The sequence below is a fragment of the Oikopleura dioica genome, chromosome 2, assembly GCF_907165135.1.
Source record: "Oikopleura dioica chromosome 2, OKI2018_I68_1.0, whole genome shotgun sequence".
NCBI lineage: Eukaryota > Metazoa > Chordata > Appendicularia > Copelata > Oikopleuridae > Oikopleura > Oikopleura dioica.
The window spans coordinates 2,385,570-2,399,218 of NC_137292.1; the positions used below are offsets into that span (position 1 = coordinate 2,385,570).

The 13,649-nt window shown below is 37.9% G+C and overlaps 1 protein-coding gene across 1 annotated transcript; it reads right to left on the reverse strand.

Annotated features, from left to right (window-relative positions):
- Positions 1-847: 847 nt before the first annotated feature.
- LOC145697591 (diacylglycerol kinase iota-like) lies at positions 848-12,462 on the reverse strand. Its single transcript, XM_081774812.1, has 12 exons — positions 12,050-12,462; positions 11,676-11,953; positions 11,403-11,547; positions 3,445-3,547; positions 3,234-3,396; positions 2,874-3,189; positions 2,616-2,812; positions 2,251-2,483; positions 2,019-2,163; positions 1,713-1,903; positions 1,463-1,657; positions 848-1,420 (listed from the first exon to the last, which is right to left on the reverse strand). Exons 1-12 carry the CDS (start codon positions 12,106-12,108, stop codon positions 1,259-1,261), a joined length of 2,187 nt encoding a protein of 728 aa, XP_081630938.1. The 5' UTR covers positions 12,109-12,462; the 3' UTR covers positions 848-1,258.
- Between the last annotated feature and the right edge of the window lie 1,187 nt (positions 12,463-13,649).

Consider the following 13,649-nt stretch of genomic DNA (forward strand, 5'->3'; position numbering starts at 1 on the left):
TCTTTTCTCATTATATATCAATAACGATTATTTCTATTTAATAAATATGAGCCCAGAACGATCAGATATACATGTCTTGAATTGCCGAACACAGAAAGAACCAACACCGGGCTTGAATCTTGTCCTTTCAAAATTGATAAAATTTGCCGAGAGAATCACAATAAACCAAAAAATAGATGCAGTGGAAAGATAGACTTTCAATTGTGTATTAGTGCTGAACCCATGCTCTGCCAAATTGAATGTCTTTTTGTCGTCCACTTTCTTGCTTTTTCTCGCGGTTTCTCGAAAAGGAATAAGCCATATTTTCTTCTTCTTTTGATAAAGTTTGCCGTTGCAGTCGCAATTTGCACATGTTGCGACAAACATTGAAAAAATTATTATACCTACTAAGTTGTGCTTAGACTTCAATACCGTATTGACAATACGAGCCTGGGTGATACTCTGACTTGACTTTCAAAAAATGACAAAGTATCTGCCAAAACTTTTCGCTCTTGACGGATGGGATCTTTGGTTTTGTCGTCTTTTACGCATCAACTCTATTTTCAGCTTTCGATATTTGTCCAGTCCAAGAGTTGGAATACATCCAAAAATATCCAACCGGGACTGATTTTCGATGCAACTTCTTTGAGTAGAAAGTCCTCGGGTGGAACATTGCTGGAACTCGTGCCATTCTAGTGTGGACAATCGCCCCTTCCGTGGCTGTATTCTGGGGTCTCAAAAAAAGCTCAAACTTCTTTGAGTCCCTGCTGTACTGTTCTGTCTGCATGCTGTTCTTTGATTGAATATATGAATTAGTCAGATTGACTGACAGGAAACAGTATACTTTTGCGTTTACTGGTGTTAAATGATGATACTGGTTTATTGAATGAACTTATGATTTACACAGAATCGAGTGGTGGCAATTAATGTACACTGTTGCAATAAAAAAAAGTATTGTTGTGGCGATGATGCTAGAATTTATGAAGTAAATCGCGGACAATACAGATTCAAGAAGCAAAAGATTCTACGGTGAGTATATACAGATCATTTCAGCTCATAAAAAAAAGATGCAAAAATCCATCACTTTTCGTCAAATGAAAAATAATTATTCAATTTAAGAAAAGTTTTGATAAATTTCTGACTCTCTAGAATCGAGCTTTAATACCGTAATATCGCTGAAATTATACAAAAAGTTATGGCAGTAGTTTTGTTTTATATTTCATTTTGTCTTCTTTTTTATAAATTATTTTCGGCTGATTTTCGGCTTTTTGCTAATTTTTCAAAAGTCTGGTTCTGGAACTCGTTTTTTGTCCTTCCCGCGGCGGCGCATCATGAGCCTGTGCTGGTTCCGATGGGAGATTTTGAAGCGAGCTGACGCCGACGGGTTAACTTTGATTTGAACTGGTTCTCCGTCGACTTGCAGTGCCAGAGTATGATTTAACTGAAAATAATGTCAGGAAAGAGAGATAAAAAGGCAGCTAACAATAAGCTCAACTTCTGAAAATTGGCCAAGACTTTCTCCAGTTCCCTTTGCAAGATACAGATTCACGAATTGATGATGACTGAATGCTAAAACTTCTATTTTCTCATCCGCCGTTGATGCTTTTCCTTTCGATTCATCCCATGGCTTGAACCCTCCGGAATAGCTTTTGATGTTGAGAAGCATGACGCAACAGGCCTTTTCGATGGTTTAATAATTGGCCTATAATTTGGCCAAAATTTTGGCCTTTTCAATTGAATATCTTAAACCACTTTTCCTTTATTCTTTCCAGTTTGGCCGTCATGTCCTCGCCGTCGCAAATAATATTGACGTGTTTGTACATTTCGCGACTGGCGCAATTGAACTTGAGAAATTCCATCACCCCGTAGTGCGTGTAGAGGATCTTGTTCCCCAGGCGGCTGTTGAATTTGTCAGGATTTTGCTCTGAACATACACGTTGCTCTTAATCCCCACGACAGTAAGTGCTCTTTGCTTTTATACAGTTTTAAAAAGGCGAAAGCTGCAAATGGTAATCAACGTACAAGCCATGGCCTCTTACCTCGCTCGGAATGAAATTTGAGGCAAGCTTCAGCATCAACCCCAACAGTGAAGTAATTATTCAGAACTTTCAGCGGAAGGTTAATTTCCTCATCGGCATCGATGTTCCAGCGGTCCAGAGCTGACACTTTGCCGTTTTCAACCGCCTTTGAAAGGGTAAATTCCTTTCGTTGACAAGTTAAAAAAGGTAAAATTTAAAATAAATTTTATGAATTATAAATAATTTTAAAAACCCGGTCCTTGAGAATTTTCGATAGATCGCCGCCCGTATAGCCGCCTCCCCAATCAAACGAGCGACTCAAATCGTTGCCCGTCCCAAGAGGGAGGATGGCGACGGGCGGCTTCACAGCAAAGCCGACGTCATCGATTGTTGACATCACCCAGCCACAAGTGCCGTCGCCACCTGCACACAAGATGCGCAGATTCGGAACGTCTCGAAAGAGCTCCAGTGCTTGCTTTGGACCGCCTGAAAAATAAATTTTTATTCATAAAAAATCATCGATGAATTTTATAAATTATAATAAGAAGCTGGTTTTCTATACCTCATGAATAAATTAAAGGCTTATATACTGTATATATTTGTGTATAATAAAATTGCCTTTAGTCAAGTCGAAAATCTGCCTCGGATTCAACAGATATTGCATTTCAGCGAGGACGTAATGGCCCTGATTGCCGCCAGATTTAGGATTGATGAAAACCAATAAAGGCGTTTTGTCGCCAACATCTTCGGGTATTATTTCGAAATCATCTGTCAAGCGTCTTTCCACGTCGTCGCGTTCTTCCATTTCAGAATCACTTAATTTGCGAATGAGAATTTATCTGAAGCCTTGCCGAATTTAGTGACCGTTTTTTTTACCTCTTTTTATGAATCCAACTTGGCGGCACAACGAGTTGTCGATGTTCTCCAAAGTCGCAAACGTCCTCATTCGCCAATTTCATCGCGCATTTGTAATGATAGCTTTGCTTGCACCAGGAGCACATTACAGGCGCTTCTTCTTCCGAGTGTTTCTTTTCCGTCGAGAGCATTTTCGGAAGCTTTGACTTGTCAAATTTCTCGCGGCAGTCGGGATAAGAGCAGCGGCCAGAAGCACGCGGGAGCTTTACCCACTTGTGCTCCGCTAAGCTGCTGGTCTGGTGGCCGTCGTTGAATGTAACGCGGCATTTCGGGAGAGCTAGGAGATTTGGTAAACAGAATAACATGATGATACCATTTCACCTTGATTTTTCTTCTTACAATTCGTATGGACAGCAATTCTACAAGCATTGCACCGTTCCCTGGAGGAGCTTTTAGATTTACAATCTGGCTGCGATTTCAGATAGCAGCTTTCGTTCGACGAATCGCAGTCTGTCCACAAGTGCGCGTCTGGCTCAGCAGATTGCTACAGGTACAGTTGAATAAAACTTAAGACAAAGCGAACTTTGTGTACCTTCCAAATTGGCAGTGGATCACGTGATGGCTGAATAGGTACGGGCGCGACGCGAGAGGGCTCTGTGAATCTTCCGATGTTGTCGCCGGTCGAAAGTCGTCGACTAAAAATTATGATTAATACAGTATGTTCGATTCAGTCATTTAAAAAGCAGCTATATTTTGGCTTACACTCAATAAGAGACTTTCAATAAAATCATTTTTAAGAAAAATAATGACTACTTGGCCGAAGGTCGAATAAGGGGACCCATGCAAGAACTAAGAGGATTATTTAAGGACCCCCCCGTCAGCTTTTTTTGAAAAATAAAATTTTAGAATTTTGAAATTTTGACCCCGGAAATGGATTCTACGGGTTAAAAGACGATTTTGAGGCTTCATTTTTTGGGAGTCTATCTGGACTCCTTCACCCCCAAAATCGCATTTGAAAATTGGACTTTTCGCCGAAAATTGACGAATTTGCCCTAATTTTGGCAAAAATACTGAGTTTTCTTGGTCAAAACTTCCCCTTATAAGTTTTTCTCAGCAAGTTTAACCTTGGGACGCATTGAGAACAAAAAATATGGGGTTTATAGAAATTTCCATTTTTCGAAGGAAAAAGCTGAAGGGGGGGGGGCTTAATTCAGCAAAAAAAAAGAAAAATAATTGCTCATTACTTTTTATTTTCAAGCGATCTTCTCAAAACTTTTTTAATCCAGTGACAGGAGATGCACATTCACTCTCTATGCAAATGCTTTCGTCTCTCCAATTGCAGAAAGAAAAAAAGAAAATGAGCAGGAAAAAAAATCAATCGGCCGCTTGAATGAACAAGGCCAAATTGTGCAAGGGAATATTTGCACTGCTGGACATAATCACTTTTGGCCGATAAAGAAAGAAAAAAAGAAGAAAAAAAAATCGTCACAAAAGATGGCCCTTTCTCTATTGCCTTGTGTAAATAGCTCAGAACGGAAAGATTGTTTTCAGCCCGCCCTGTAATTGTCACTCTACTGGGTATTCGATGACGACAGAATAAGGAAAAAGAAAGTGGGTAGAAGGGGAAGAAGGTTTAATTTTTGATTACTCTCGGTTGGTGTTCCATCAACTCTGTAGACGGAAATATCCAAAAAATACAAAGCTAAGAGTAAGGGTTAGAGTATGTCAAAGAAAAAGGTTTTCGAATCAAAACTTTCCATTGGGGTTAGGGTTGTTGCTTGGGCTAGGGTCTTAAGTAACGTTTAGACTTAGTTTTGGTCGAAAAAATTAAGCAAAAACCTTTCATTATGAAAAATAGGCGCCGTGAGGGAAAAAAGCGAGAAGCGTCTTTCTCTTGCCATGGGTAGGTTTGCAATGAAGAGTTTGGAAAACGAGGAGAAAAGAAAATTAGAAAATGGTTCACCATTTGAATAATGAAATCACGAACGAGCAACGAATCGAGCCGATTTGATCATATTCATTCTCGATATTGCTCTCTTAGAAGCTTTTCTGCTCGACCGAAGGATTATTTTTTTAGCTTTTTACCTTTCGAAACCATCATGTTTCTCAGCGGCCAAGGATAAAAATCTTATTCTCTGTTTCGCCATTTTTAATCAAAAAATCATGTTCGCTGTTTATTGAGCCCAAAAACTCAATTTCGGATACCGTCGCTCTGAGGTCAGTCATTCAATGAACGAGACCGATATTTATCGCTCTGAAACAAGCACGTAAAATAAGAGGATTACACATCGTCGTTAAAAAATATGCCCGAAAGAATTCTACAATGAAGAATCTGCGACTCGATCGAAAAGAAACATTAAGGGCGTACCAAGCTTAACTGATTCTATAGTAAGAATATCGTTTTTCATGAACTTATTAAAATGGCGATTAAATTGAGTAATAATGAATCCTTAATAAAAGACAGCAGCTTGAAATTCGACTTGGATGGCACCGTTTATACGTACTTATTATTACTCAAGATCAGAGTTGCAAATTTGTTGAGCTGAGTGAGCTGAGCTGGCTGAGGGAGCTGAGCAGTCGCTCAGCTCAGTGATTTTCGAACATGATGAGTTCTGCTCAGCTCAGACAAGTATCATTCAGCTCAGCTAAATGATTTGAACTTAATTTTACTACTAAAAATACAGTAAAAACAGCTCAGTTCAGCTCATCCAGCTCAGCTCAGCTCTTATTCGGCTCTGCTCAGCTCAATGACGTCTGAAAAAGGGCAGCTCAGCTCAGTGAGCTGCGTAATAGGTCAGCTCAGCTCAGAGAATTTTTCACGCAGGTCAGCTCAGCTCAGCTCAGCATAAACAAACCAAAATTTGCAACTCTGCTCAAGATGGTCATTATTCTAGTAATTTCATGGAGAAAATAGACGATTGAGTTGACGTCATAATAAATAATGATGACCGACAATTTAATAAATTTCTTATTTTAAATTTAAAAATTTTAGATAAACCATGTATATAAAAAATGAAACTTCTATTCCATTTTTTTTTTGAAAAATATAGTCTTTATTATATAGAGATTTCATCAATATTTATATTCTATTGCTAAGAAAATCAGACATAATGGGTGTAGGGCGGCTACGTTACAAATAGTTAAAATTGTAACAGCGTTACAAAAATTCAAAATCAAAATCATTGAACGAGTGGGCGCTTCGCGCCTGAATTAAAGGAAACTACACTTTGGCACACCTTATCGCTTATTCTGTCCAAAATAATAAGAATTACGGAATGGAAAATAATTTGTATTGCGAAAAAAATCTGAATTCTTGTAACGGCGTTACAAAATTGTAACGGCGTTACAAATTTGTAACGTAGCCGCCCGTCCCCCGACATAATTTATAAAAATATAGTCTATTGAAATGCCACTTGGCCTTTTTTTCAGCAAGATATCAACTCGTCTGAGTTATTATATTTTCTGACGTGGCGTCAGTTTGATCGATTTTGCGAATTATAAATATCTTTTTTTTTTATATAAAAAGGTTATGTTGATTTCTGGCTCGTTCCTTTTTTTGAATCAAAATTGAATTTTCTCTCAAATTCGAATTTACCCTTCGATCTCGCCCAAGGGCGGACCTGCTTTGCCCTGGGGGCAAATCAATCTAATTACCACTCAGATGTAAAACCCTTAGCGTTTTCAATCGCGGCCAATTCTAAAAACTGACCTTTCATCAGCATTCTGATCCTGCTGTAGATATTTCTTCAGCGTGGCCCTCGGGTCAGGTGAAATCCGCCCCCAGGAAAAATTCGATTCCGCGCTTTCTTGCGAGCTTTTACGAGCATTGGTTCGTTCATCTGCCGACAGAGTGCGGTACTTTTCTTTTTTCTCCATTTGGGCACAAAAGAGTGTCGCCCCGAGGGGCGTTTTTCTCTCGAATGAAGCGGAGGACGAAGAAAAAGATTTGGGCACTGCAATCGGCGACGAAACCCAATGTGCGTGCCCATACGTAGATGAGAAACAAGGCTTTCTCTCGGCTGCACGCTAAGCGACCGCAGATCCGAATCTTGCGATCGATCGCAAAAGACTTTTAACGCAGAAAAAAAAACTGCAGAAATATTGTTATCAACAGAATACTCCCTTTTTCAATAATTAATTCTTGAAAAAAAAATTATTTTAAAACAACCCTTTGGTTGTCAAAATATAATATTTTCTCACGTTTTTATATAGTGACACCCTTATTTTGTTTTCAATAAAAAGTCAAACCTGCAGTCTAAGATTGATTTCTCTGAAATTTGCTCCAGAAAATCGATCAAAAACTCTTCATTTTTCATTTTTTCGGATTTTAAAATCTCTAAATCATCTCGTTTTGGCGGTATTGGGACTTGAAAATTGTCAAAAGAGGATGATTCACCGGTCGGTTCCATGTTAAAATACTCATGAGTTTCGGAGCACCGCGAAATCGCTCTAAACTCAGGAAGAGAAAGAAATTTAGAAAGAAAATAAATTTGATTTTCGATAATGCAATTGCCTTGAATAGAAGAATCTGAAAAAAGGGCTGAAAACTTGCCCTTGAGCTATCATTTCACACTTTTTCTTCACTCATTCTGTATTTACAAAGTTAATCTTACACAAGAAGGCTTTGGTCATCATCATCTTCATAAAACGAAACAGTTCGTTTTCTCAGCAATTTCGCTCTTTTTGTCAAAACTGGCTTCATACTTCTTTTGAATAAAAGTCTGATACAGATTGACAAGAAGACAAATGCTTTTAAATGGACCTCGACCCACGAAAGCGCCTTTTTCTCGGATCTAGCGCGACTGTGAAGCGGGATCAGAGCAGCTTAGATGGAAGAAGATACATTTTGAAGAATAAACAACAGAAGGTTACTGGCAAAGGCGGCGAATGAAACGTTGTTTTTGATATTTTTCAAATACCCAATGGCTTATTTTTTCAAACACAAACCATCATTTTATCAAAAAGGAGCCGCACGCGGCTATTCTTTATTTAATATTTCGACGGAACGCCAGAAAGAAGGAAATTCAAAAGAAAACGAGTCAATTTTAAGAGTCGGCAAAAGCCGCGAGCGGCTTACTTGATGTTTTGAAACTCAAGTGTGGTAGCCGCCCGCGGCTTTAAGCCGTGTTTTTGAAAATTGATGTTTTCTTTCGAGTTACAAATTTAGTTCTTTTCAAATTTCTTAAGCCGCGCGCGGCTCATTCTTCTTGTTTTTTTTTATAAAATTTCCTACCTTAGAGTTTCTTTTATTTTGACAGTAGAAGTCAAATAAGCTTGAGTTTTGTTTCTGGTCAGATTTGTCTTTAAACTCTGGTTTGGCATCTTTTTTCTCACTCTCTGTGCTTTTTTCGCAAAAGAAAATAATAAAAAAAGGAGTGGTAATTCTGGGTATAACTATGTCACACCAGATAATGCGTATCAGTTCGGCTATCGGAAGACTTAGCGGCCTCAGTAAGCTGATTTTGCTATATGGCGCTCGTAGAGCTTACTGTGACGTTTTCCCTCACGTCATGAAACTACTTTATGTACTGAGGATTATCCAAATTATTATTTTTACATTTTACACGAATTGTAAGAGAACGTCATTTTCCGTCCTGCTTGAGCGGTCAGAATAATGTAAATAACTTTGGAGAATTTATATAAATCAGATTTTTTGTTTTTAAAAAATGTTTACGAAAAAAATGCAATAAATAATTCTTATTCTGCATATGATTGGCTAACCAATTGAATACGGAAATCTGATTGGTCGCAATTGTTCCGAGAGACAAAGTCTTTGAAAAATGATACGACTTACGCTCTTGGCCAGGAGAAAATTCTCCCGACATTCGACCTATGATTTTCTGGATTTTGAGAATTTCTTTGGTCTTCGAAATTTCTTTCACTTCGAAATCTATTTCTCGTGAATCTCATCTCTTTTCAAATTCTCTTTGTTCTTGCTTCTTTTTTTTACAAAAACGGGAGGGCTATAAAGACGCAATTTGGAACCATGTTTGTCTCTCGTAAACTCGTCTTATTTACGTTTTCACGAAAAATGTCAAATCATAATTACGTGTTTCTTCAAACACTTTTTCTGACGATTGGGGCTTTCGTTGATTATTAAGTGACTCAGATCGGAAAGTCAAATATTACGATTTTTACCTACTAACTTCGATCGAAGCTGTTACCACAGACTCATTAAAATGTACAAGAAGATAAATTATAGGGCTTGTTTACGAATAGAACATAAAAAAGGAAGAAAAAATCTAAGAAAATTAGTCTGTCGGAAATAGAATTCGTTAGGGGAAAGAAAATCTTCATGAAATAAAGGAAGAAAATAACCAGCTCCGAAATCTGACTTTCTCAGAATGCGACAAAAAGCGAAAACTCACAAACCACATGTTGACTCGAGCAAAACAACGGAGCTTCTGATGAAAATTTCCATTCCAGCAGAGATTGAAAATGAAGAATCATCGCTTCTTGCCCGCACTAGAACTCGTGAATCTTCATCATCATGGCATTTTCGCGTATCCTCAATTATTTCATCGAAAGATCTTTCAAAGGATTGAATTTAAGCAAAAAAACTCGTGAAAGGCGCGCTTATTGGGAGACTGCAGTTTTTATTCAGTTCATATTTTATCTTCAACTTGACGAAAGAACCAAGCCACGTCAAAATCGACTTTTCACTAGCAAGAAATAAAATCGTCGCCACTACAAATCATATCAAATGTCAATTTAACAGTAAAAAATTATTGTATGCTCGTCCACTTTTTTTAAAATTATGATCCTTTCCTTGACTGACCGATTTGATACAATGATGGTTTTGGCATTTTCGCGATTGGAGATAATGGAAGACTCTTTGCAGATGCAAGGGGGTGGTGGAGCGGTAAATTCTATTTTTCATTGAAAAAGGCTGTTTTCAATAAAATTTACGACAGAGATACTGTCGCTCAGTGGCTTATTCTGGAACACAGGTTAGGAACCAGAGTCAGGGTACTTTGAGCAGCTCACTTTGAGCACCCTGGGTTTCGACTCAGATTCCCGATTTATGACTTTTTTCCGATTTCATTCTCCGAAAAACTATTTCAATAAATTCCTTTGGCTTCTTTTCCACTCCTTCTTTTTCCTCTCTTTGCCCATCTTCGACGTCATTGCTTATTTCGTCCATTTTCGAACGCGTTGATATTTCCTCCGCCCTGCGTGCCTTCTATTCACTGCTCTTCATTTGTAAATGAGATTTGCTAAGAGCTCGGTTTCTTCTTTATATATTTTTTCTCGATTTCTCTCTGTCAGATTTCGTCTTCTCGTTATGAAAAATTCAGCGAGAGAAAGAACGAAAAATAAATAAACGTCGAATTAATTTTTTAAATCATTTTGTCGCATTCTGAGAGACCATGAAGAGACCCTATCAGCAAATGGTTCTTTCTTTTTGAGAATGGATGCATATATATTTTTTGAATTACTGGAATTGAGAATGATCTGTTTAATTAGTTGTAGAACGCTTCATATCGATCAGTCTTTAGTTAAACCCAGAGATATAAAAAGTCTCGAAAAGATTTATTCTTGGGCAAATGTTAGGGTTTGTTCCACCAAGAATCATGGTCCAAAAAACCTCAACCCATACCGAATTTTTTGGACGACGAAGCGACAAAACTTCTGTTTTTCACGAGAATTTTGGGGATGGTGTCTGGAACCGACAAAAAAGTTTCGACAAATTTTGCGTAGGCGGCTACTCGGCTGCTGATTGGCCGGTTTGCCGAATCCAGGCTTCTGATTGGTTGAAAATTTCCACGTAAAATTTGTCGAAATATTTTTGTCGGTTCCAGACACCTCCCCGAATTTTCGACTCAAATAATTGACCAAATAGCTGCCCAATCAAAAATTGTCGGAAATTTTGTCGCTTCGTCGAAAATTCTTTGTTTTCCTTTTGATTTCTGTTATTTACTATCCAGATTTTTGTCTCTACGGTAGTTGCTTAAATTACTTCGATTCAAAAAGTTTCACAAAATAAGCATCCATCGCTTTGAAATTAAGAATATTAATTCAAAAAAAAATCTTTCTTTTTTGATTGAAAAAAAAAATCGGTGCGATCAAATATTGATGACGATCTAAAATTTTCAGATCGAAGAAGGAAGAGTCAGGATAAGCCATATGTTCTGACGTACCATCACATTAACATAGAAAAATATTGTCAAAATTAACATTTTCGATTGTAAAAATTAACTGTAATTACATTTTATTTACCCCCTTCTGACCGCATTCGCTCTTCTTAGTAATGATTCTGATTCTCTGAATTCTATCTGCCTGTACTCTGCTTTTTCTGACTGTGTTATTACTGTAACAGTCGAATCTGAGTTTCTTCTTTCAGAATTCATGAAAAAACTAAGGCTTTTTTCTTTCTTTTTTTTCGAAATTCGCGCTTGAAGGAAATCTGTGGCGGGCTTGGATTAGCCTTTTGGCGCTAATTCCTTAACTCGCTTATTCTGAGATCAAGAAAGCGAAAGAATTAATTATGTATTCTTCAAGCATACTAATAAACTGACCGACCTAGTGGCGACGTTAGTTGGTAAGTACCTAAGCTCATAATTCCTCCACAACGCTGCAGATTGGAGAACTGGATTGTCGGCGGCTTTGAGAAAAGAAGATCGACGATTTTGGGTGAGTTCCCGGCGAGTCTTCGATTGAGAATTTCGACGATTTCGCGATTGAGAATTTCGCCCTTGAAAATAATTGAAAAAAAGGAAGTTTATAAATGAGTAAATAAAGAGTTTTGGGATTTTTCACAAAGCCACAAGCGGATTTTTTGTTTATTTTTTAATATTTTGAATTCAGCAATAAAATCATTACCTTTTCTACTGCTACTTCCACTTCTTCTACTCGCTCTTGAGCGGATTCTCCTTGAGCTCCTCAAAGTTGCACTGCTCGGCCTGGAGGAATTTCTGCTCATCGACAGACTTTTTCGCTTTTCCTCTTCTTTTCTCCTGTTGACAGAACTTTGAAGCTTTTCTTTGAAAATTGCCACTTGGACGATTTCAGTCATCGTTAGCCCTTTTACAGCGGGGCGTTTTTCGACGATATCCGTCCATTCTTCATCTTCTGAATTCTTTCTATCACGGGGTCGAAGCCTGAAGCCTTATTTGAAAGTTTTGCATCAAATAAAAAGGTTTTAATAAAATTTATTTGAAGTTTTCACGATAAAAATTTTTCAAAAAGAAAATTACCTTAATTTTCTTCTTGATCTCCGAATAGCATTTCTTCTTGGCATTATTTTCGTCTCCATATTTCCCGATTCCTTTTTCTTTCTTTCGCTATTGCTGTGGCTGGGCGTCTATTTAAAACTCTCGTGAATTTGACGATTTGATGATTTGTCGTATTTTCTGTTTTTCTGCTCAATGGAAACAAAGAGAGCTAGCTTCGATTTTCTTTGTCTTCCTTCTTTCTCTCGCCGTTTTCGTCTCAGTCTCTGTAAAAGTCAAAAAAGAAGCTGGTTTTTAGTTGAATCGAGTCTCAAATCACGACGTCATGATAGTTTGTTGCCGATAGTCTAAATTGTCATGGCGGTAATTACAGCCTCGCCCGACCCACTTTCTCGTAGAGAGGTGAATTTTTAAAATATCCAGTTTCACTAGTCTTTTTTGACTAGTGAGCTCGCGCTCGTTAAAATTATTTTATCGAAAGGTCAGAAAGTTTTTGAGATCTCTTTTGGTTGAGAATCGCCAATGATCGATAAAGATTTGCCGTTTTAAGAAGAATCTGGCACTTCAATTAATGACGTTTTCAAATCAATTAAAATGCTATTAAAAATATATGTTTTGCAAAAACTGCGTCATGGAAGTCGTCACAGAATCCACAGTTTTCAAGAAAAGAATATGCAGTAGAAAAAAGAAAGTCTCTTGGTAAAAAATAAGCAGGTTTTGGAAAAGAGTCAGACTCGTAGATTATCTGCTCTTGATAAATAGAGAGAGGGGCTTTTGTTTAATTGTTGGAATTTGAGCCGACTCAACGCATTTTTTTTATTCCTATTGCTTGCTTACTCATTATGTTTTCTTCCTTGATTTCAAATCGATCAAATAAAGACACACTCATCAGTCCTGACAAGTTTCTCAGTAAGCTTTGTTTAGTCACTGACTTAAAAAAAATTTAAAAAGAGCACTCTTTTTCCTTTGTTTCTTGGCTTGGCAACCTGTGTAAGAAACCTGAGTCTGGATCCAAAAGAGCTGTTTTGCTGCTTTGCTTCAAAAAAGCCGAAACGCGGCTTTTCGTTGAAGCTTTTTTAAATCCTGACACAGGTTTTCTACACAGGTTTACTACACAGGTTTTCTACACAGTAAATACCTGTATTTAGCCCCAATAACCGGCGATTGAAAGAGTTCTTCCTGGTCCAAAGCCGGTTGCGATCTCAGCAGCGTTCTCATCTTTGAATCAAAACTCAGGCCGCTTCTGTTTTTTCCTCCAGAAATCTGACGTTGAATTCCCTTCCATGATTCTTTTCCGTTTTTCTTGATCTGAAGAAGATGGCTTTTACGGAAAGACGCGATGAAGTGGTAATTGATCGAACGTCACGGATTCTATTTTTAACCGGAGCTATTTTCACTTTTTTTAGCTCGTGGAATAAAATGACCACCGTTCGGGACGTAACAGGATAAATGATGGAGTTATTTGTGACCACGTTAAAAGTTCATCTACCTACCGAGTTAGCGAGTTTTTTCGTCGTGCTTGGAACTTTTTTCATCATTTGCCTGGTTCGCCTTCTTTCTCTGTCTCGCTTTCTTTTTCACCTCTTTTTTATGTCCCTGAATATTAGCCCGTCACATTGTAGCC